We start from the raw sequence: 25,828 nt of genomic DNA, 5'->3' as shown, positions 1-25,828 counted from the left end.
TTTTTATAATTTAATTTCTTCGAATAACATACTTGACTTTTTCAGCTGAATTCAGAAAAACTTGTGAAGAATTAGCTCTCCTTGGTTATACCAAACCTGATGTTTACTTAATAGATATAGATGGTAATGGTAGATTTCCTCCTGCACATGTGAAATGTGAGTTTCAATCTTTGGAAGATTCTACCAAAACTATTGTTGAACACAATCTCCCGAGTCAAGTTGTAAGAATTAAATTTTTCATACTTTATATGATTACATAATATTATGATTAAAACAACCTTAGGGGTACTTCAAATTATTTTTTTTTTAAGAAATTTTTTTGTGATAGAACACTATTTTTATTTTTAAATATTACATTATTTCACAATTAAGAACAATAGTAATATTGATAAAAGAGAACATTTACGCCATATTAATAGAAAATATAGATAAATTAAACAATATCAAGATAATAAATATTTTTTTCTAACTTAAGTTAACAAAAATATTTTAAACACAAGAATACTTATAAACTATTATTATGATCAGCCTAGGTAACTCTGAACCTGGCTTGTGTTCCCACTTGTATAGAGAAAATCTGGACTCAAGAAGATCTCAGCACTTCTCACTCAATTTCAGCTATTGAAAGCCTGACTAATATGAAATTAAAAACAAATTTAATTTTAGTTTACATTTAATAGAAATTTGAAATATAGATGCAGATTGAGTAACAATTTTTATAAATAATTTGTGGCTGTTTGTAAAAAAGATAATAATTAATTATCTAAACCTGAAAATTAAAGTTACTGGCAATTTTTTTTCAAAGTTATGTAGATTTTATGTATAATATTCATTTAAGTAAATTAATTTCAGTTTTGCAGAAACTTATTGATACAATTAATGTGTATTTTAAAATTCAAGGAAAATAACCTTTTATTTTAGGATGTGCGCAGCTCAGCAGAAACAGATTTCAGTTTTACTATTACCTATCGAGAATTCACATCGGAAATGCTTCAAGAACTAATATCTCACTCTCTTTACTGCAGCCAGTATATCAAATATGACTGCTATAAGGCACCACTAGAGCTCCATTCTGCGACTTGGTTTATATCAGCTGCAAACAATGGCACCGTCGACTATATTGGCAATGTGAAAAGAGGTTCCTGCCCATGTGCAGGTAATTTGGTATTATATTTGCTTAATCCATCTCCTTTCACTGTCTTTTTTTTATTTTAACATTATTTTGTACAAATAATTTTGTGTATGCATTATTTTTACTTTCACTTGCTGTGGAAAGTATTATGATCAAGAAAAAATCTATTGTGTCCTTTCAGAAGTGCCTAGGTGTTATGAAATAAATTCCATATTATTCATTCCAGAATAATGATCAAAGTCACTCTCTTTTCTGTATTTAACAAGAAAGAAACATGCTCTAGTTACTATTGATATACTCATAGGTATAAAAAATCACAATTATTACTATCTGTTACTCTAGTGAGAAATTACATTCCTAGAATTGTATCCCTTGAAAAACAAGTGCAATAATTGGAAGTATAAATCAAGAAACTAGTGACTGAATTTATTTCTGTTTATTCAAGAGATAATAATATGAACTAAAATCATTATTTCTTTATATTTTACCAATTTATTTAAAATGTTAAGTAACAATAAAATACTAATTTAAACAGAAAACAGAACCTGTATGAACCCTGATCAGTCTTGTAATTGTGACATAAGCGAGGCCAAGTGGTTGTCTGACGAAGGTCACTATATATCTCCAAACTCGCTTGGTATTACACAAATGGTCTTTCTTCAGCAATCGGATCTAGACAAAGACGCACAAGGCAGGATAACTCTTGGTCCTCTTGAGTGCGTAGAAACAAGTAAGTTTTTATTACTATCTTAAATGTTATGAAAAAATCTTTAATTTATGATACTGTATATCAATTAAAATTATACAAGGAATAAACTTAAAGTTAATTTATTATTTTGATTTTCCCATTTAATTTATCAAGAGTAAATTACAATAAATAAAAAAATTGAAATATTAAAAGGGTGGGTTTTCTGTCATGGTGTTTATGTCAGTTTTATTGAAACCCCAACTAATATATAATTCCTTAAATTTTTACAGCTATATTCCCATCGCTTATAAAATATTTTTAAAAATTAATAAATTTGAAATTTAATAATAAAAATTTATCATCCAATATAAGAGTAATAAATAAATTTTAAAAACACAAATAGTAGCTCTTCAGATTATAGAGCTACACAGGGTAAAGGCTTCATGAAAAATATTTATGCCTGGAGATATTTATATTAATATAATGCTTTTAGCTTAGGTAAGTGCACCAGTGTCCCATAGCTTTATTTTAAGTGAAAATAACTAATTTAAATTTGCAAGTTTAACTATATGAAAGAAGAAACATGTTAATTAACAACAAAAAAAGTAGTTTTCTCCAATATGACAGGCAACTACATGGTTTGCCCATGGACTACCAGGTGTTGGTTACTTACAGTGCCCTGAAAAACTTTTGCAGCAATCTGATTGAAAAATATCCTGGTTGTGGTATCATGAGATAGATATGACCGCCACAACATTTATGTAATTCAAGAATAATATAAGGTGATACGATGGCCAAGTACATTGGGGTGAGGCTCCCTGAGTGCTTGGTTCAGAACATTGTGGATTAAATGCCCACCAGATGCAAATAATATTTATTTTATGGTGTACCCTGAGAAATGAAACTTGATGTTCCAACTCTGGGGCTGTAAAGGACTTCAATGGGCATTGTTATGGCGGGTAGGTGTTCAAAAGGAACTTTTGCTAGCCCAACCGTGAAGAGTAATGAGAATAGAAGAAATGAACTTTCTAATTTTGTTATTGTTGTATTTTAAAAAATTGAACATAATAAAATGAAGGCGTTTGAAGACAAAATATACAAACATATAAACTCGCAAAAAAAAATGTCTATATATCATGGTGGGTGATTGATAGGGCCCCTTCTGATGGTAGGTTGTTTAAGTCCCCGTGGAGGTACGTTCAAAAGAGGGTACATCCACCCATCTTGTCCTCTTGGAGGATGAGCCAACTTTGATTGTAGTCTGCCCGCCGTGGTGAAAACTAATTGAGACTGCTTATTGAGAAGACATGGTCGAGCCAGTGTATGTACACAGAATGTGATTCTAAGGTGTCATTTTTACATCTGCCGTATAAATAATAGCATCCGAAAGTAGATTTTCTTTTTTTTTTTTGTTTAACATAATTACAACCATGTGTTAGATAGTCGATTATTAGACCATATGTTGGCCACAACAAGTAAATAAGCCAAAAAAATAAAAAGCATGGTTATTCTACTGTGGTTACCAAGAGTATATTGAATAGTCTTCAAAATATGAAGTGTCATAGCCGAGCGAGTTAAAGTGTCAAACTTTGACTGGCTCGTGACTGCAGCAGTAACAGTTCAAATCTGGCCTGGAGGGTCAACTTTTATTTCTGTGGCAGTCCCACAAAATGAAATCCTGACCCCCCACCATGGTTAGAATATTAATATTAATATAGGTTGGTAACCTCCTCTCCCCTGTAAGGCAGAAACAATTAGGAAAGGGGGCATAAAAAAAGTCTTAAAAATATATTATTTGATTTGATGCAATTATGAAAAATGTTACTGTAGAGATCATTAAACCTTATTAAAAGCTAAAATGATAGAACTTATCCTTAAACATTGTTACTATCTCTGGCATAAAACTATTTTTTTACTTGTTATCTATTTTAACTATGATAATAGTGTTATTATATCGAATGGCCTGTTAAGTACATTTCCACTAACTTCTTGTAACCACAATTGAAGGTTCTATCTTTTAGGAAATTTGCAACTTTTGAATTAATTTTCCTAAAAAACAGAACCTTTAAATGTATTTTTCTTAAAGTTATTGGAACTATACTTAGCATCAGTGTGTAAGTAAACCATTGACATTATTTTACTGTATATTCTAACATTATTATTATAGAATATTTTGAAAAATTTCAGATACACAAAAGTACGTTGTTACTTTCACTACCAGTCAATCTTACATTGAAGTTCCTGGCTGGAGAAAGGGAGATATAGCTTTCAGTTTTCGTACAACTGGAGAAAAAGCAATATTGTTGTACCAACCTCCGATTCGACCACATCATCCTTCATTTATGGTTACGTTGACCAGTGGTGAGTAGTTTATTGAACTTTATACTTTATTAAAATTATCAGAATATTTTTTTTTTTTTCGTATTATATTTGGTCAAATGAAAAATTCCGTCTATTTTTGTTAACAGAATTTTCCATCTATTTATTTATGATTTAGGAATAAATCTATTTATTTGAGTGTAAACCACTTTTATGTAATCATAAAAGATTATTCATACTTTTGTAAAAAAAAAAAAAAAATACTTTAAGAATGAATATCCAATGAGAAAAAAACTTGTACTCAGAAAGTAGAACTTCATATATAATCTTATTTATTTAAACAAGAAAGTAGAACTACAATTTTAACCTATTATAGTTAAAAAATTTTTAATCTATTATAGTTAAAACAATTTTAACCTATTAAGTTAAAATAAGATAATTTGTTGATAACTTCTTAATAGCAAAGGCTGGCTACATTATGTTCCTGTTCTCTTTTACACCATCTAACCATCTTAAAATCAGTTTGTGACTTCCGTTTGGACACATTTCTTTTATTTTCTGTTTTTTTTATTATTAAAATTAACTTTTACAGACATTATATCTTTAATTTTAATTATCTTGAGTAGTTGAGTAGGGTCGTTCTTGTTTGTTTTTACAAAATAAGTACAGTTTTTATTTCTCTTTGTATGAAAATGGTTTTGGCTAACATAAATTATGTTTCTAATTGTTGACGTTAGGTTTACCGGGCTCACTATTTCCTAATCCTTTCATAATGTACACGAGAATATTCAATAAGAATAAGTAATATAAAAAGTTTTTTGGTTTAGCATGTAATAAGCTAATGATTTTTCTTGATCAATAACTATGTGAAACTATTCTTTTTTACATACCAGGATCTAAACACAAGTGAACAAAATTTTTTTTAAATTGATTTTTTGATACTTACAACTGTATTAAAATATATAAAACTAGTAATTTTGATGTTAGTTATACAATGTCATGATGCAGACATGTGGAGAATCTACCCATTAGTAGAACTTGAAGGACAAAAATTTTAAAAATATTTTTCCATTGCAGGACTAATATTTGTATTTTTCAGACTTTCAACTGACATTCAATTTCACCCTGAACACCGGCCTCTCGAGAGAATTAGAAATAAAATCACAACGAAAGCTTAACAGTGGAGAGTGGCAAAAGATTTGGATTGATTACAATGAACACCATGTCAGGTTTATGATCAACACGGACTTCCAGATGGTGGATCTCCTTCCAGAGGAAGAATTCGGACCCTTTGAAGGAAGCATGTTCATCGGTGGTGCTACTGAGTTAGTTTATCTTTATTAAAGTAATTATTCTTCATGATATAGTATAAATTTTTTAAAAATAAATTTTAATCAATTAAGTAGATTTTTAATCACTGATTATATTTTATTATTATTATTGCTATTGATCTCTTTCATTTAGTTTATCTATTAAAAAAAAATAGATTTATTCATATTTAATTTTTTTTTTCTTATCCATAATAATCTTTAAGATCTAAGACTAAATATACAGCTGAAGTTCTAGAATTTTTGTTTTATATTTGGTCAAAGAAAAGAAGAAAAAACAGACAAATATTTAAGTTTGAAGGGAGTTATAGACATATGTACTCATATCTAATGTATTATTTCAAAAATTGTACAAAATTATATATTGAATCGCAGATTTTTTTTCTTACTTAATACAATGGAGTCCTGGTTATGTGAAATGATTGAGACCAGACTCATTTTGAATTAAAGAATTTTTTGGTTAAGTGAAACTATTCCTTTAAAATAACTTAAACTACCTAATAACATATGATTACATAAATATTATTGTATTATACATAACCAAATCTCGGGACAAAATGAGAGTTCTTTTAAATATTTATGGCTACGAGGGCTTAAACGATTGTTTATTTTATAAGCTGATGATCACAACCATAAAATCTTTGATGATCAGTAAATCCTTGGTATGGATTTGAAAAGGCTCAGACTCAACTTCTCAGACAAGACTGAAGGTGAAGCAGATGCTGACAACAAGGAGAGGGTATCTTATTGAGAGGCACTGCTATACACTATATACTATATAACAACACTTTTGTGACAATAGTGGATACCATTTTTTTAAATTTAGCTTCAAGGGAGAAGTATTCTTCTTGATAACCAAATTAAAGAGACTTTTTTTATAACTAATGTAATTCAATTATTCAGTAATTAGTTCAACATATTGCCACACTTAACATAATTTCAGTTTCGGATTAAATGTACTTTCAAAATAAGTTCAGATTATCACCACTTCAGTGTATATATGTTCATCTACTATCGTCAGTACATTTAAAAAAAAAAAGTATAATAGTTTTTAATTATTTCTAGACAAAGTTTTTAACTACCTAAGTTATTCCAATTTGTATTAGGTAGAATGCTTTCATTGACTTTTTGCTGTATATTTTTTTGTAAATTCATGTTTTTTTTAGATAATTACAAAGGTACATACAAACATATTTATTTTTAAAGTTTTGTTTGGCGTATAAAAATCATATTCATTATAATTGATATTCCATCTAAAATTTTAGGTTTCTGAATTTTTATAAGATTTTTTATCACTCAAAGACCTTCAGAAAAATGAGAACCAAGTAGAATATCAAATAGTTCTACATAGGCATTTCATGATGTAGAATATGTTTAGTCTTAATATAGCATGATTACTATTAATATAAATCAATTATAAAGAATAATTTTTAAGAGGTTACATTTTATCTTTAATTAAATTAAAAAATTAGTTTAATGTAACATAAAATATCTTTATGTAAAGGGAAGTTCTTGTGGATGGACCAGTTCGCCAAGGCTTGATCGGCTGCTTCCGAGGGCTTGTTGTGAATGGTGAAATTCTTGATATATACTCCTATATGTCAGTTCATCTTTCCGAGATTATTAAGGACTGTAAGCCTTCATGTGACCCAAATCCATGCAAAAATGGTGCCAGATGCAAAGAACTTTGGTCGACATTTCAGTGCGTTTGTGAGAATCCTTGGGCTTACATTGGATCATTCTGTGAAACAAGTAAATAGCAATAGTTTATATATTATGTGCTAGAGTGAGCTCATGCCTACAATACTTTTCCTTTATTTTTATTTTATTGACTTTATGAACATGCTCCATGCTCTTGAGAGTATATGGCCTTGTAAGAAACATATTGGCCTACATGCATTTTGATAACACGTTTAGACACATAAATTATAGAGAAAATAAAGGAGACGTTAAATAAATAAAAATGTAATTGTCTTCATTTGTCACTTATCTAAGATCTCTGAAAGTTCTTAGCCACAAATACACATTTGACCAGCGGAACAGCCCCTCCTCGTTCCAATAATCCACTGGCGTAAGCCATTGACTACCACTACCTTAACCCTTCACTTAGCCTAATAATGCCAAAAGGCAATCCAAGGAATCCCTTATTTCCTGCTATACATATAGCATACCGCACTATATGTATGTATAATTTACCTATTTTAAATTTTCAGGAGGGTACGAAAAAGCTACACATACATGCTGTTTTTTTCTAGATGTTTAGTTTCATCCTGGGAATGTTCCTAACGATTGGAATCTATGATTTATCCGGTTGAAAAAAAGTTATAAACCAAACTAAACTTTATTCGTGCATAGCTCAGAAAGTATACCTCTATTTTCAAATAGATTTTTTTTTTAATGCAAAATAGGAAAAAATATTTCTAATTCCATTAAATGATTTTACATTCATAAAAAATTATAAAAACCTAAAGAGGCTTTAAGTAAAGTAGTCCAAATATAAGTAAAGATAATTAGCTCTGTTTTATGCCATTTGGTGTTGTTTATAGAGCACTAAACAATAAGTTTTGTTTATATCAGTTTAGTAGTGTTGAAATTATTGTCATTATTTAAAAAGAAATGAAAGGCTCATGTACGCCGAAAATTTTGTGCAAAAATAATATTTTTTTTTTTGGAAAATTCCTATCAAGATGGTTCTTGAGTGCTAAACACAGATATCAACTGTATTTCACTCCCAAAATGTTTTTTTACTACACTTTCATAGCTCAGTCAGAATTGTTTCAATATTGTACTAACATTGAAGCACAGTGAGGTCATTGTATAAAATCTATTCATATTTGAGAATTTATGTAACCTAATCATAAAAATAATAATGTGTATAATGATCAATACAGACGATTTGTTGATATACACAGCCAAAGGAACAACAAATAAAAAAAAAAAATTGTATATTCACTAGCACAATGAAATTAAAAAGAATCAGTAACATGTGTTTTTATTTTTATTTCTTTTACATTTAATCAGTCTGAGCCTCAGCAATTCATGACCAAGTACAGCTAGTATATAAATATAAAGTAATTAAATAGACAAAAATATTTAATAAAGTGAATATAAACTAACAATGAATATAAAGTAAAATAAACCATTAATAATTAAAACAATAATAATTAAAATTGACTGTCATTAGGCCAATAGTAATATTATGTTTTTAGCTTTTGACATAAGGTATGCCTATAATACTTGCATTACACGATTTACCTCAGTAAATTTCTGCTTCTGAAAATGGAAAGTAACATAAAATATTTGTAAAATTTCTTGTTTATGGTAATATTGATATTTTTCTCTCATTTAATATCTGGTCAATAAAATCAAAAATTAATAATTTTTGATAATTCATAGCTCATTTCTTAATAATTCTCTATTTTTTTCTAGATATCAATGAAAACGGACTGAAATTTATTCAGAGAGATGCTTTCTTCTATCGTAACTACTTAGCAATATATGAGGAAGAAGAGAAGGAGATGTTTCGAGATATATTGACTGAAACAATATTACTGAACTTGAGGACTTATGATAATCACTCTCTCATTCTTCATGCAAATGACCATATGAACAATTTCGTCCAGCTTTTCATCCAGGACCATCAAACAATAGTTTTTTTGTTTAACTCTGCAGATACAATTTATAATGTTTCTGTAGAGTACCCCGGTAAGATTTGAATATGTTCTAAATAGAATTTTTTTAGAAGGAGATGATCAGGGCTGCCTTGTTGTCAAGAAGAACAAAAATAGGTTTAACTATTTATTGATTGCCTACATACATGGAGGTATAAAAAAATATATACGAAGACTATCCTAAAACCTATATAAAATAGTAGGAAAGTTAAAAATAAATACAGTTATTTATTGCTATGTATTGACAATACTGGATTGAGGAAAAAGTTAAATTTAATTAAATAGGTATTCTGGGTGTTCGTTATCTCATGAATAGCAGTTAAAAGGGGTTGACTGACACCTGGAGGGCCAAGAGCTTTAAGGGTCAATAAAGCACACACTGAACAGGTAATGCACCACATAGGTAGCTAAACCTACAGCATCACCAACCATAGAGATAATCGGAGGGACATAAAGCATTTTGGATGCCAAAAGAAAGCTGAGCCGAGGCGTTGAGGTGGGGTCTTAGGTTCCACCCTAAAACTTGATTAGCCAATGAGATAGCTGAAAGGAAAGGATACCATCGAGGAAGAAAGAAAGGAAGTCACTCAAGGGAAGAAGGCTGAAAGAGCAGCAAAGGACATCAGAAGCTGGGGACTCCAGAGAAACAAGTCCGATGAGGAGGAACTGCTGAAGCCAGCTTGAACCGAGATAGCCGAACCCAGCCACGAATTAGAGATAAGTATGATGGTACCTGAGGAAGTCCTGCAAAGTGGAGTGAAAAGTTGGCTCACAATATTTAGTTTAATTACTATTTGAGTTCTTTTGATCACAGCCAGACCATCTTCCTTTTATATATTACACATAGTCATTCAACAATCTTCCAATAATATCACAATAGTTTGAATGGCACATCCCTACCAATCACATAGTATATGCTTAGGTAACAATTATGTCATGAAAAACCAAAGTAAATAATTTTTTTAAATCATTTTTACAGGTTTATCTAGTGGAAAATCAGTTCAGGTTGCTATCGTTCGTTCTACTTCAGAAACCAAATTGTATGTCAATGAAAGAAACAACTCTTTGTCTGTGCCTATCAAGCTGCTTGCAAACTATTCTAGCAAACCTTGGACAAATCCTGAGAAAGGTAAGTAAACCATTTACATTTTAATCAAGTATAAAACACACATTATGGTGTTCTTTTATTTATTTTCTGTTCATTTTGGTCCATGAAATAAGCCATGTAGGAAAAAAAAACAGACATAATTTAATATTTCATAACTGATTTTATAAATTGTTCCGTAATTAGAAAGTAATACTTATCTTCATAGATAACTGAAGTTTAAGTTTTAGTTGAAATATATAAGGTTTTCACAATTTTTGTTAATGTTATCAACAGAAGTTCTAGCTCCGCAAAGACCACCAGCTCCTCCTACTGACTATTTTCAAGTAAGTCTTGGAGGGTATGATTCCTTGCTGAGCAGTCCCAAGCAGGAAGCACTCATGGGTTACATCGGTTGTATCAGGGGTCTGAAGATAGGAGAAACTCTTGTCAACCTGACTAATTTCATCAACTCATCTAATGAGACTGGTATGCTTCCACAAAATTCAACTTCAACTTATTTTGTTTTTGAAAGAGATGGTAAGTGCTGTGGTCGAGAAGAAAAAAAATAGTATTGATTGCCTACATTTCAAACTATACTGTAGGTCTTCATCAGAGCTGTGATTGGTGGAGGTGGACACTACCAAACATTGTATTGTTTGTATACGCCTCCATCCAACACATCATCCTTGATGAAGACCTGCATTGTGGGTCGAAACGTTGGCAATCATTGAATAATTAAAGACTATTTTTGTTTTGGAAGATCGTTGATTGACTGTGTTAATATATAAAAGGAAGACAGGCGCAGTCAAAGACAAAACTCAAATAGTAATTAAACTATTTAATTTGAGCCATAATTTTTTTTCACTTTGGAGGGCTTTATCGGGGCTAAAAAAAAATACAAATAACTAAAATAAAGTAACAAGTTAGAGAATAGATAACATGAAATAAAAGTAAACTAAGGTGTGGCTAAATACGATTTAAAATATATGAAAATTTACATAAAAATAAACAAAGTAAATAAAAATAAGATGTACAGTGAAAATTTATAAATAGACAAGAATTACAAAAAGGTATTAGACAATTAATGAAAATGGAAATAATAACAAATAAAAAAGTAAATAAAAAAGAAATATTAAAAACAGTAAAAACTAAAAAACAGAAAAGGGGGAATAAGAATAAAAGTCAAGAAAAAAGTAAAATAATTCACAAAATAGGACTTCCATCTTACTGAATGCACAGAAATGAAGCTGAAGGCGGATGAGAAGACAAACAGGATAGAGGAGTGGGGAGATTGGCAGTCCTTTTTTCTATAAATATTCTTCATATATCATAAACATATAATGTTCATTTTTATATAAATTTTCACACATTTTAAATCATATTTACTGCAACCGCAACTTAATTCACTTTTATTTCATTTATCTATTCTCTTACCTTGTTACTTTATTTTGGTTATTTGTATTTTTTTTTTTTTAGCCCAGATGAAGCCCTGAAAATGAAACATTTGCTCACATTAAATAGTTTAATTATTATTTTAGTATTTTCTTTGACCGCAACCAAACCATCTTTCTTTTATATTTTTGTTTTTCTTCACTGCAGCCCTGACTATCTCCTTCTTAATCACATATGGTCTACATTTAATATTATTTTGTTTTTCTTTATATTATTCAAACAATTCAACAGACTTCAAATTTTATATGATTCCACTTCTATTAAAGTTTATAATTTTAATTTAAGAAATTCACCTAAGTCTGTCTTGGTGATGTGTAATGGCTACTTTACAGAAATAGATGGTATTGCTGGTGGTTGCGAAATGAAGTGCGATACCTTACCATGCCTCAACCAGGGTGTCTGTATCGAGAACTTCCTCAAAGGAGAATCCAGTTGCAACTGTGAATTTACTTCGTACTATGGAGAATTTTGTGGTGAAGGTAATCCTTACTTTTATTTAATTTTTTTAAAGTGTATGATTAAAAAAAATATTTATATTTGACTACTGAAATAAATATATATATTTAATTAAAGTTTCATTCATATATTTTTATTCAATACCAGATCGGTCTGGTGGCCCTTACATGGTTCATATAATAGTTACATTTTTTTTTTTAACAATTGATAGTCTCTGATCAAACTTTAGTATACAACTAGTTTTGTCAAGATCTTAAATAGTTTTTAAGGTGAAATATTTATTATTTAATGATTTTCATCAATGCATTCTATCTTATATTATATAGAGTATGAATTTATTTGTAGAAAAAGGTGCGGATTTCAGTGGCGAATCTGTACTTCAAAGAAATTTCTCTCTTGTGGGACCTGTAGATCAAATCAAAGTCCAATTGGCTTTTTCTAGTTCGGATGCAAGGGATAGAAGTACAACAATATTACTTCTGCAAACTGAAAACAAGTGAGTAAAAAAAAAAAAATTATATAAACTTAAACTGAAATGAAAATATATACTCTTTATAGGATGTATGTTTATTTAATAGAAAATAAATAGGTATATTCATTATTTGTTTGACTTACTAGGAGAAGCTATTACCTCATCATAGCTCTAAGTGCAGCCGGGGAACTGATATTCGAAGAAGACAGAGAAGGCTCCGCCTACGGAGCCCGTATCACAGATCGGAACTTCCTTAATGGTGCTAGGCATTCTGTATATTACAAGAGGGATAATAAAACAGCTATTCTCATGGTATGTTGTTTGATCTACTTATCTTGGTAAATAAAAATCACTAATAACTAATCATATGACACATGCTCTTTTTTGTTTTTACTACTTTTTTGGCCTTTTTCAATAATTAAATAATCTTTACTATTTAATTACTACTTAATTATTAATGTTGAAAAATTCTATTTTGAAAAAACTTTTAAAATTGAATTATATCTGAAATTGTGAAATATACTGATTTTGAAAATAAAGTTGAGGTATCTTAAATAAAGAATTTGAAGAAATTTAAACTTATTAAATAATTAATAAGTACTTCTACTTATTGGGTACTTCTACATAGTGGTAAGGCACTATGCTGCTAACTCCATGGACCCAGGTTTAATCCAGCTGTGGCAGAAAATTATTTTCTGTTATATTGTAGCCTTGAGTCAACCCTGTGGATTATGGTGCTCTCCTGGGAGTGAGTACCCTTAATTGGGGAAAAATCTGGCAGTTGAGTGTAATCTTAAAAAAATCACCTCCTTGTACAACAGTTGTTCTAAAAACAGTGCTTTCTTACAAAGTACTGATTCTATAACCCATCATGGGTCATAGGGGTTCACATAATTATTTATTATTTCTACTTATTATTGATTTTCAATGAGCAATGAATGAGAAGAATGTCTAATATGTTTGATTTTATTCCAATTCCTGTTAGTTATTACATTATATGATATATCTTTTTGTATTTCACATCCCTGTATATCACATAGTCTACTTATTCATTAATTTCTATTTTATAATTGAAGCATGGAAATAGATATTTCCGTTAGTATATATTGGAAACAGGAAATTAGGTTAATTTTTGCATGCTGAGATCTATTAATATTTTCACACCATAGTACCTTTTCTTGCCTCTTTTGGATATCGAAAGTAGAATTATTTGGTTGCTGAGGTCTGTGGAATAATTCTGAACCACAACAACTCTTGTTTAATGCTTGGTTATTGGGAAATCAAATTAGGATAGTTTAGCAGCTGAGGTTTGAAGAACTGGAAATGTGTACTATATTGAAAAAGAGTATTGATTAACAGAGGTGCTGATCGTTGGTTCCAGCTTTCTATTCAGAAAAGATAAAAATTAATTTTTTAAATCAATTAAATAAATAGTTTCCAAAGTGAGTGCCCTTAGCATGTTCCAGAAGTACTGCAAGTGATTGTCATTTTCTCAAAACATTAATAAAAAAAAAAAATGGGAAGAAATTAAAATATGAAATATTTTGTTTTTTGGTTTATCTATGCTATAGATTATTTGCACTGTTTTTTGTACTTACTCAACCACTGTTAGGATGATTATGGCACCATTTTAATATTTTTTAAAGCTCGACAAGGGTGCCAATAAGTTTTATTTTAGCTCAACAAGAGTGCTGCGAAATTTTTTTTTCAATTGTGGTAAAAAAAGTTTGGGACCATTGTTCTAGATCAACATTAAGTATTATTCATACTATAAATTAAGATTTAATAATATGAAATATGTCATATTATAGATAGACAGAGAAGAAGTGCCATTGGTCGTAATGCCTGTTCTGAGCATCAGCCAAGCCCAGCATCCAGGAGCCAACGAAGTGCAGATTGGAGGAATTAATACCAGCGACCCTAGATTTGGTGCCTACACGAGCTATCTGGGCTGCCTTTCCAGTGAGTCATTTCGAATATATATTTACAAAGAATTAGAAAGAACAGGGGCAACCGGACCTGATGGGGCCAATCCCTGGGGATAATAGACATTGCAGGGAACTATGGTCCTCACTTAGTTACAAGCCTCAGAAGAGCGAGTATGTCCGTGTGTGGTGCTGGGTGCACACAGTCTGGAGGCCGGGACCCCCATCTTCAGTCACAGAACTGCTGCCTCTGGGACTCAAGACTAAATGAACTTAGAGAAGCATGCATTTTATCCATAACCCAGCAAAATACAAAATGGTGACCCTCATTATCTTCATTCTCATTTCAGCAACATTACTGTTCCATAATCTAAATTTAAAACTAACACAACTACCAATATTATCTCTTTTGGCCTACTCCCTCTATACAGTTCTTATTTCACTTATTTTCAATATATTACTTTTATTTCCATCTATCATTCTGTTAGAACAGAATCAAATCCATTCCGGAATGGATCTATACAAAATTTGATTCAGGTATTATTCCGTCTTAAATAAGACCAGGGAATGCTTGATCTAAACAATTGTAGTTTTAAGTAACACGATAAAAAATTATTCTCATTTAGTATGTATAAAATAATTGACTGTTATAATCTAAGAGACAACATCAGGAGAGGAGTCACATAAAACAAAAATATATGGAGTAAAAACTATTTAATTCAAGTCAACATTTTGTATATTTATTTATTTCAGATTTATGCATTTTATATTTCTTTTTTTATTTTACCTTCTATATACTTTCATTATTCCATTAAGTGTTTTAAATATTCGTATATGAATTTTGTTTTACTTTTACCTGGTTTATGCAGCGCTGATTGTGAGCTGAAACAACAGCTGACATTAAATTTTTTTGTATTAATTTTTATTTTATTTTATTATTAACTCCCCTACTCATCATCTCATATTTATATGTATAATGTAGATAATGCATTTTTCTACTGTCATTGGGCTCAAACCTATGATCTCTATTTTTATTTTTACAGATGTGTTTTTGGAAGTGAATAATGTTGACATGAAGCCCCTGGATGAATATATGCTCTTCACTAAGACTGCTAGCAACAAAGTGTTTGTCAAAAATCCACAGGGTATCAGAAGTGCAAGATGTGCTTCATTTGACGCTATGAACAAACCAAGACCTGGCCCCTCTCTTAATACCAGTTTTGTATGAATATGATTTTTATTATTCAATAAAGGTAAATTATATCTCTGTTCTTGCTTTTGACACTCATAATATTTCTGCTTCAGCAAGGACAGGAGCAACAGACTTGGGTGATAGATCCGCCTGCTAGAGTCGCTTATATCTCTCAATATTCTGATCCATCTTTGCAGGAGGACAGAACGGGGAAAGGTATGAAATCACCTTGACGATAGTTAATGAGATGTTAGTTGTTGAGCATAGATCGATATGAGGAGAAGTTGGTCAGAGGTGCGGTCAGCAAAAACAAAATTTATTTTTTTGTGCTGACGTTTCAACCAGAATTTCAGTCCTTCTTCAGGGCTGAAAAACAAAACAAGATAACAACCTTAATTCAAAGAACATCAAAATAAAAATAAAATAATCACTATCAAACTTGGAAATATGCATTACACTAAATTAATTAGATAGTAGTTGATACTATCAATCTACCAACTACTAGATAGTAGTTGATATTAATAGAAGATAAAATTTAATAATTTAGAGGTAAGAATTATTCAAAATAAATAGTAAAAAAAAAAATTAAAAACCAGACATTGTTTATGTAAATAAATATAATGAGAGGTACGGAAGAAAATGTGAATAAGTAATTGAATTAACATAATTCTTTTTATTTTTCACGATGTGTTACACGCAAATATCTTGTGTATCTTTGCTGACTGTATCTCCGACCATCTTCTTCTCATAAGAATAGTTAACTTGTTAGTACATTTGTAAATAATTCATTTTTTATTCAGAGAGTTTAAACAATAATGTTTTTTCTTGTCTAGTTCTGTTCTTAGTTGCTGTGACAGTTTTTTGTTTGGGGCTGGCTGGTATCCTGTATCATGTGTACCGTACACATATGAATTACAAGCAGCGCAAAGTTGCCATGATCTGGCACGCCACTCAGATTCAGTACCAGGAACCTCCTCTACCCATTGCACCAATCGCACCAATACCAAAGGCAGTTAGGTCAAGAAGTGTCAGTATTATCTTTAAGAAATCGGTATTATTCTAATAAATAATTTAATTATTGTATTAGTATTTAAAATATTTGACTTTCAGTACATCTTTATAATTGCCGTTGGCCAATAAATTTTAACAAAGTAATATGAAACTGGTAAGATACTCAAGTTGTACTCTTATTTGAGTATTCAGTTTATACAATTCTCAATCACTCTACTGTTGTTGAGCTTATTTCAACATTTGCAAATAACAGATGATTTTTCTTCTTTATTAGTTAGTGGTTTTATTTATTATTTTAATGTATTGTGACTAAAATAGTAATAAATCTCATCATTGTATTATAATATGTTTTCATGGCTTCAATTTGGAATCTTTTAATAGTGGGTATATTTAATACTGCATTATACCTTTTGTAATATTTTTTCTTCAACGCAATCCCACCTTTATCATTGAAAACAAAATGAAATATAGTCCTCTAATAATTTCTAAATTTTCTGTGTTAATATTCACTAAAGTATAATGGGCATGATTAATACTAATTTTATCGCACTTCATTTTCAGCTTTCAGCACTTCAACAGACAATTTCATTGTAATTATTTATTTATTTTACACCTGGCACCTTTTAACTCTTTGACCACAGTGGTGGCTCGGGAGCTCTTATGGCGATAATTAGTTGTCATGGAAAGTCACTTTTCTAGCTTGAGTTTGGAGTGGTAGGGAGAGCTCTTGCATCTCCTTGGATTATTCTAAACCGTGTTTAGTACTATCCAAGCTTTTACCAGCTACGATCGTTCTGGGTTCTGGGGCCTTTAAGGATTTTTTCATTTCCTCAAATTTTTTTTAAGTACATAAATTTATTTACTCATGTATACATTTATTTTACCTACTCCAAATAACATTTTTTGCATGTTCAAGTTTTTTTTAATTTTTCTATTTAAAAAAATTTCATTGTCTGAATATTTTATTGAAAATGTGGTGATATATAATATCTTTATTTAATTCAGTTAAAAACCTGCAAACATGTATTAGCTGATTGCATGCATAGATTCAGTGGCATATGCAGGTGATGACAATGTGTTGTCAACTTTATTTGGCCAAATATTATATTTTGTATACTATTTAATGCTTATTTAAATTAAAAGAAAGAGAATATAAAAAATCTTGCTTTTAAGTGGCTTTCCAGGAGTGCCTCCGTGGTCAAAGTGTCAATGAACTGTGAGAAAATAATAATAATTATACTGTAATAATAATACTAATGCTTCTAATATTTCTAAAAGGCCACAGGGCACTTTTCCAAGGAGAAAAAAGTTTCAACTGAACATCCCTCTCTTCATGGTAGGAGTAACATCATAAACTGCAACAATGCATGCTGGTTCAAGTTGAAATCTTCAATAAGCATAAATAAAGTAATGCAACTGTCTAAAACAATAAATATGAATAATACTAAAAGTGATAACAGTCTACTGACAACAAAACAATAATTAGTATCTTAACTTTCCATGTTTTTAGGATAGTATTATCATTTACAGCTAGCTCCCTTTTATCATTTATTGTGATTTTTTCATTCTATAAAACTCAACATTTATAAATCCAAGATAGGCAAAACATGACAAATATAAACAGTAATTAAAAGAAATATAAAACTTTATTATATTTATTTTCAGGAATCAATTTACACCCTTTGTCCACTTCTTTTGCAACTTTTCAGGCTTCTCTGCCCATTATCTAGTTCTAATTATTAATTTGTGGACATGTGTTATTTTAAATTTAAAATAATTTTTAAATATTACAAAATGAATATAAGTCCTAATTGTTTTATTAACAAGCTTTTTTTTTTTTTTTTTTTTATCTTTCATTATTAATGTTTTCAAACAATGTTTGCCTTTTTAAATGCACTTCCTTCCTTTTGCCCACTCAGTTATCTAAATTTCAGCGCACTGTTCATAATAACGTCTGTTTTTGGTTAGCCTTATTGCCTTTTCCTAATAACTCCTACACATATAATATATTTTCATTCTCCTGACAACTCAATTTTCTCCATATGTTTTTAAATGGTTTATTTGTTTAACTCTAATTATATCTTGCTTACCATGGCTGTGGTGCTGCTGTTTAACATACTAACCCACTGCACTAACTACTAAGCAGGTCTGCGAAGGGAGCCTCTACTCAAGCAACGGTCAGAACGGGAGATCACTGCCATATCAAGATCCGATCCTCAGGCCTGCGATAAAATTAACCAGATCCAAGAGCGTGAGTATAGTCACTTTGGCTTGTATAATGGTTTGTACACACTGCTTACTTAAGTAAATAATCTTAATGCTGAATTATGTAGTAATAAAATCATTTCTATGATTAGACTAACTTCTAATAATTTAATTTAAAAATAATTAAACAGAAATGAACTAAAAATAATTAACAAAAAGAAACAATTATTGTTTATATTCATATTTAGAAGTTTAAAAGAAAATCAAAAACGTCTAAAGTCGAAAAATAATTTTAAAAAAAATAAAAATAACACTGTTTAATTGTCATTATTTTGTTATTCATTCACACTTTCTTGAAAATAAACAAATAAATCAAATTATCTTTCAATTTCTTTATAGAAACCATATGAAACAATTAGTTATAAAATTTATCAAGCAAATAATCAAAGTAATAGTGTGAAATGCTAAAATATGTTTTTAAAACAGTGTATACTTTTTCTAAATTGATATTTTAATTCTAATGTAGTATCTGCTATATAGTGCAATGATTCCCAACTGGGGTCCCGTCAGTCTCTTCCAGGGCTATAAAAAATTTAGGAATGTGTCATTACACATCGACAACACAGTTTTAAACTAGATCATCTCAGATTTCCTTCAATTTTGCACAGATTTTGTGAAGGTATCTTAGCATTTCTTAACTTTTGCTGGCAAGATGACTATTCGATGGAAATATATTTTTATATTTCAAAAACTATACAATATAATAATAATTATTTAATATTTAAATGAACCTAAATAAATATTTCAATACTTATTTGTTTCAAATGTTCGAATTATAGCAGTTATTTTTAAAGTGAATGAAATGTTTACCATTTATATTAAATATTAAACATATTATTTTTAATATTATAGCTGTTCTAAAATATAAAGGATGTATATATAAGTAATATTCAGACTGACAATTTTAAAAAGAAAAAGAAAGAAATTTCATATATCCTTTGACAAGGATATATGGTTAAGTCTAAGTACCTGCTTCTGATTTAATTTTAATTCATTGGGAGTGGTAGGAAGAGTTCTAACTCCTCCCTTTCATCTTGGATCATCCTGAACCGTGTTTATTACTGATCTAGCTTCTACCAGCTATAATCTTTCTAGTATTCGCTGCCTTTCTCCTTCAATTTTTTTTTAATCATGAAATTTATTTTTTGAATTACATAAATTAATTTACTCATCTATTAATTAATTTTATACACTTCCAATAACATTATTTACATTTTCAAAAGGTTTTTGTTTTTTTTATTTAAAAAAATATTTTTTTTTTTTACTTTGGATTATTTCACGATTTCTAAATGTTGTATAGAAAATTTGGTGATATACGATAACTTTCTAGAGTCTTTATTCAGTAATTCAGTTTAAAAACAGATTTATTTGACAAAATATTACATTTTATGTATTATATAATGCTTACTTAAATTAAAAGAAAAACAAATCGTGCTTTTAAAGTTTTCCAAGGAAGCCCCCACAGTCGAAGTGTTAATAAATAGACATAAAATATTAATGAACCACATCAATCTTAAATTAATTAATTTTTCGATAGCTGACTAAGGTGTGCTATTAAACTTTTAGCAGGATGACAGTATTAAACCAGGGTTGCAGAATGGAGGTGACCTGCGACCAGCCTACAAATCCTCACCTGCGACTCCTGCACCTGTTGTCAGGTTTAGAATACCTTCTGAGGACTCTCCGCCTCCATATATCCGTGGTAAATTTCTATGTCATCATAAATATCCGTACCTACTGAGTTGGCACTATTAAATGAGTTCTCTAAACTTATTTGTGTTATTTACTGACCGCACCCCCAACCATCTTCTCATACATGAATATTTTTAATATCAATGCGTTCCTTAAGCTGTGATACCTCATAACTCAAAAAAATTGACATTATGATTTTAATATTTTTAAAATAATAAAAAATCAACACAACATTCTAGAGACATCTGGTCTCAAACACCATTTTGATAGCTGTATAACTTTTTCTGACTAGGAGAATTCTTTTAAGGATTCTCAATTTTTAAAACAGTAATTTTTATTTAATTTATTTTTTAAGTGATATAAAATTGTTTTCGGAGTTACAAGTCATCACAGCTTAAGTGAAAAAATATAAATACAATCAAAGACTGCAATAAATTTTACCGATTATAAATCATTAAAATTTAAATAGATCTTTTTTTTTTACTTTCTTATTTCAGGTAATGTAGCAGTTTTAATTCAAAAATGTATTATTATTTATAATACTTCCAATTCTAATCAATTGCAAATGAGTATTTTTGTTATTAAATTATAGCTGGGTATTTTTGTCTAATATATGTTTCTAAATATATAATCTTTTCACTTTCTTGCAGCTGGTTATTATTGTTTAAATAAATAATAATTATAACCAATTTAAGTCTCAAAACATTCTTTACAAAACATTTTTCTATTTCAATCTTATTTTTAAATGCAAAAAATAAATAATGAGATATACATTTTTGTTAAATCAATTTTATTCTTTATTTTCTAGAAAATGGTGGCCTTATGGTTGACAGATTTGCTGATGATGATGAAAAAGTCAAAATTTTAAGAAATGTAAGTAATTGTACTATTATAAATTAATTAAACATATGTATAATAAATAAATATATAATTCAAAATCCTAATAAGTATATATTTTACTTAATAAATATCAATCAAAATCAAAGAGGAAAAACCATTTGGACCAATTTATATCCACAAATATAAATTGTTTTTTATTTAAAACTATAATAATACATATTTTTATAACAGTTTTATTTTACATAGATATATTCAACATGTTTGTAATGTTTAGGCCTTTTTCAAATGTAATAATCCCATTCATATTATTAAAATATATTTTCATGTATACAATTAGTAGAAGTATTTGTTGCAAATAAAAACAAATCCTCATTCCCAACTATATAAACCAGTAATTTTTTTTTTTAAGGGTGACTTTTTTTGTCTAAAATATTCAAGTTAATATAAAAAATTCATTTTTAAAACCTATATAATGTTAAAATTATATAAGTTAAAAGATTTTTTTCCTTCATATTTGAGCAAAATTTATTACTTTTTTAAAAATAAATGGTGAGACAATTTTCAATTTCCTTTTTATTTTGATTTCCTACGAATAGGGGGATGCCATAACCCTACTCTTCTTCAAACTAAAGGGGTAGCCAAAAAGGCCACGCCCAGGAAAGGAAGGAATAAGTTTCATTTATACTAAGTTTGTTCACATTGAGACTTTTACTGGTTAACAGTACACTCTATTGGATTTATTATTTAACAATTTTTGTTTGCAAAATGGAGTTTACAAGAGCTTCTTACTTATTTAATCTGCTTAGGAGTTTGGCATATGTTACATTCAAATTGTTTGTGCCTATTTTATAATTTAATGCATAATTTTGATTTTCAGCTATTGCTATAGCTTCTAAAACTATTGTTTTCTTTATGTAGTATTTTGACTTCCTGACAATAAACAATATATCATCAATCATTTTGATTGATGTTAATTAAATTACAATGATCCCCCTAAAAAACCAAAATAAAGTGGTTTACTTATTTATTCTTTTCTCAATCAATTTCGATGTTATTAATTGTCTAAATATCCATTCTTAATTTATTTACGTATATTTTAAGCTATAATACTGTTTCTGCTTAGGAACTAAAGGAAGACAAATTTGATGGAACTGAAATACCCGAACTTAACCTCGATATCGTCAGCCAAACAATCAATGAAGATTGTGTTGGAGAGCAAGCTGAAGAAGAAGAAGATGAGAAACGAAGCCTTCGACCAGAGAAGGTAAAACTGAGGGTTTGTCTTGCTTCATTTTTTAAAATAAATAATCACACATATCTATATTTTATTTGGTAGTATCTCTAAACACTTTATCACTGTTTGTTTGATTTGTAATTAATATCTGTCTTATGCATTGTAGTGTCTGTCAGCAATAACATTATTGAATGCTTTGTCAAGTTTTTTGTCATACAATGTTTTTGGTGAAGGTATTAAATGTGTTGGGGTTCCAGGGTATGGAAGATGGTTTAGAAAATAACAACATATCCATAAAATTGGAAGATATCGGGCGTCATGTCACGTCACCCTACGCTTAAAAAGGTCATCACTTATATTAATATTTTTATGCATGTGTAATTTCTTAAATTTAAGTTTTATAATATATTTAACCAAAATATTTATAATCAAGTTTTATTTGTATAGGTATAAGTAAAAAATGCATGTTGCTTTTAATAGTACATAAGCAGTAATATTTAACTATATTATAATTAAATATTAATATTTTATAAAACCACTGAATTCATTAAAACAATCAGATTATTTACCCTAATATGAACCTGATTGTTGTTAAATAACTATCATTTTCGTTATATAACTATCATTGTTATTAAATAACTATCATTTTTGTTATATAACTAACATTTTTGTTATATAACTATCATTGTTATTAAATAACTATCATTGTTATTAAATAACTATCACTGTTATTAAATAACTGTAATTGCTGTTATATTACTACATTAACTGTCATTGTTGTTGTATAACAATCATTGTTGTAAAATAACTTACATAACTATCATTATTGTCATTATTGTTAAATAACTATCATGAATTATTAGTATCATCAGTTACCATTTAATAACCAAATAATATTTTTTTTATTTAAAAGCGCAGATCCATCTGTAGATCTCCAGCCATCTGTAGATTTTGCCCTTAAATTCAAACAACAACAAATGTAATATTTTGCTTGCGATTATTTTTACCTCCATTGGTTTTTTTCTTTTTCTTTTTTTAGTTTTCCTCATTATTATAGGAATCATTTATTTTAATAATTAAAATTTGAATGTGATATTTGATTGTAGGATAACTCCGACACAATAACACTGCGATCAAGCATTTCATCTTTATCCTCGGCAGGTAACTATTGTTCCTATCATAATTTCCCCTACACACAAGTATTGATATGTTTCTTCTACTCATAATTTTCTTGTCATTTCACAATCCATATACTTTTTCTGGAATTTTTATTACAGTCAAGGATTTAGTTTTGAATTTGAATGCTTGTTGAAAACACCAGATATATTAATGTTGTGTTATTGATTGATGAAACTTTTATCAATCAATACTATAAAATTGATTTTTTATTCATTTACAAATAGTTACATTTATTGGAATTTTTGTCTAAGTTCCTATATTGTTTTGTTTTATATCTAGGAAGGAGGAGAAAATTCAACTTTGGAAGATTCTTGTCTCCATTATTTATGTCTGAAGGTAGAGTAAGGAACTTCGCAAATCCTTTGAGCTACCTTGGTAGCCCAAGACTCAACAGAGCCGTGATACACAGTCGGGAATCCATCATGTCCATCGATTAAGTGATTTATATGTGTACTAGTGTGTGTCCGTTACAGACTTATAGCTTATTGACTCAAGTGACATTTTTTTTAAAAATTTTTATAGATTTTAGGATAATTTTTGTTTTAGAAATTCATCAAAACTTCTTTTCACATGATATGTTTTCAGAAATTGTGTAAATAGAAACTTTATAAAAATAACTGATAAATCTATTGATAATTTGATTACTCCTATTCGAAACTTGGAGGAAATATAAAAAAACTGAATAGAAATTTTCATATTATATACTATTTGTGGCCTTTAAAACAAAATATTTTTTCAATTTCTTTTATCATGGTTTTAGCATTATTAGTAGTGGGCAATCCTTTTCGATTTTAAATGTTGAAATTATAAATGAAATCATAAAATAAAGTGTTGCTGGCTTGGCGGTTTTTACTAAACTCATTTTTTGGCTTGCTCACTAGCACCACATTGTCACCAAATTTAATTCGCAGAATTTTATTTTCTTCATTAATTAAAATGTAAATTAATGAAACAAAGGAATGAAGAATGTTGGATATTTTCTCAATAATAAAGTTTATTTTTATATAGGGAGATGGTCAGGGTTGCGGTCAAAAGTGAAACAAAAATAGTTTACAACTATTTATTTTCCAACGTTTCGCCCCACTTTGCAGGGCTTCATAAGGGCTGCTCAAATGAATAAGTTGAACAGCTTCCTCCTGTTCAACTTATTTATTTGGACAGCCCTGATGAAGCCCTGCAAAGTGGGGCGAAACGTTGGAAAATAAATAGTTGTAAACTATTTTTGTTTCACTTTTGACCGCAACCCTGACCATCTCCCTATATATCAATTTTTACGGTCAACTATACATACATATATACAAGTTTATTTTTAGTTCAATAACAGTTCCTCTTTCCTCTCAAATTCAAATTATACTAAAATTGAAAAATTTAAAACCAATAAAAAAAATACTGTCACACATTTTATAAAAAAACATGTAATACATTATAATTTTTCTAAGCCTTCTCTCTCTCTCTCTCTCAAGCCCGAGAGTCTCCTATTACCTGGGGACTATAGGAGAGGTTTTTATAGCCATGTGTTTTACTAGAAAATTCTACCAAAAAAAACCATCTTAGGCAATAGATTAATATGAAGTGCGCCATGGACAATGGACTAATGGATGCTAATTTTTAGAAGAATAACCATTGTGTGATATAGGGAACAGAAGAAAAATTCAATTTAGTGATTTGTTAAGTATTTCATTTAAAAAATTACGTTATTTGCTTCTGCCAATAAAAAAAGAATCTAGATATGACATCACCTTCCAATTTAGTCTTATTTCTTGTAATTAATTTGTATGTCTTTAATGCTATTGATTTTTCAGTTAGCTTTAGTCTTCATTTTAGTGATTAAATTTTGGTTGAAGTTATCAATAGTTCATTGTAAAATTCTCAGAATTATAAGAAA

At 29.2% G+C, this 25,828-nt stretch overlaps 1 protein-coding gene across 6 annotated transcripts in view; it reads left to right on the top strand.

Annotated features, from left to right (window-relative positions):
* The window catches only part of axo (axotactin), a 98,322-nt gene extending 73,269 nt beyond the window's left edge, over positions 1 to 25,053 (top strand). The window contains exons 15-37 of one of the 6 annotated variants that reach the window (XR_001343963.3): positions 46 to 221; positions 922 to 1,156; positions 1,668 to 1,862; positions 4,008 to 4,181; positions 5,239 to 5,464; positions 6,972 to 7,219; positions 8,897 to 9,172; positions 10,118 to 10,267; positions 10,520 to 10,711; positions 12,010 to 12,156; positions 12,479 to 12,629; positions 12,752 to 12,917; positions 14,417 to 14,567; positions 15,574 to 15,752; positions 15,836 to 15,938; positions 16,556 to 16,749; positions 18,880 to 18,984; positions 20,565 to 20,700; positions 21,499 to 21,563; positions 22,654 to 22,794; positions 23,022 to 23,109; positions 23,871 to 23,925; positions 24,223 to 24,301. Coding sequence is in view for 5 of the 6 variants with exons in the window: in XM_014429315.3 (XP_014284801.1) it covers positions 46 to 221; positions 922 to 1,156; positions 1,668 to 1,862; positions 4,008 to 4,181; positions 5,239 to 5,464; positions 6,972 to 7,219; positions 8,897 to 9,172; positions 10,118 to 10,267; positions 10,520 to 10,711; positions 12,010 to 12,156; positions 12,479 to 12,629; positions 12,752 to 12,917; positions 14,417 to 14,567; positions 15,574 to 15,752; positions 15,836 to 15,938; positions 16,556 to 16,749; positions 18,880 to 18,984; positions 20,565 to 20,700; positions 21,499 to 21,563; positions 22,654 to 22,794; positions 23,871 to 23,925; positions 24,223 to 24,380 (3,623 nt within the window). In the remaining variant the exon portion in view is untranslated. Of the gene's footprint in view, positions 1 to 45; positions 222 to 921; positions 1,157 to 1,667; positions 1,863 to 4,007; positions 4,182 to 5,238; positions 5,465 to 6,971; positions 7,220 to 8,896; positions 9,173 to 10,117; positions 10,268 to 10,519; positions 10,712 to 12,009; positions 12,157 to 12,478; positions 12,630 to 12,751; positions 12,918 to 14,416; positions 14,568 to 15,573; positions 15,753 to 15,835; positions 15,939 to 16,555; positions 16,750 to 18,879; positions 18,985 to 20,564; positions 20,701 to 21,498; positions 21,564 to 22,653; positions 22,795 to 23,021; positions 23,110 to 23,870; positions 23,926 to 24,222 lie in introns of all 6 variants that reach the window. The other 5 variants (XM_014429316.3, XM_014429315.3, XM_024362482.2 and 2 more) reach the window with 5 other exon arrangements.
* The last annotated feature ends 775 nt before the right edge of the window (positions 25,054 to 25,828 follow it).

The sequence above is a fragment of the Halyomorpha halys genome, unplaced genomic scaffold, assembly GCF_000696795.3.
Source record: "Halyomorpha halys isolate HHAL.00 unplaced genomic scaffold, Hhal_1.1 Scaffold785.1, whole genome shotgun sequence".
NCBI classification, from domain to species: Eukaryota; Metazoa; Arthropoda; class Insecta; order Hemiptera; family Pentatomidae; genus Halyomorpha; species Halyomorpha halys.
The sequence above is the reverse complement of the archived record's forward strand: the minus strand, read 5'-3'. Positions and strand labels throughout refer to the sequence as shown.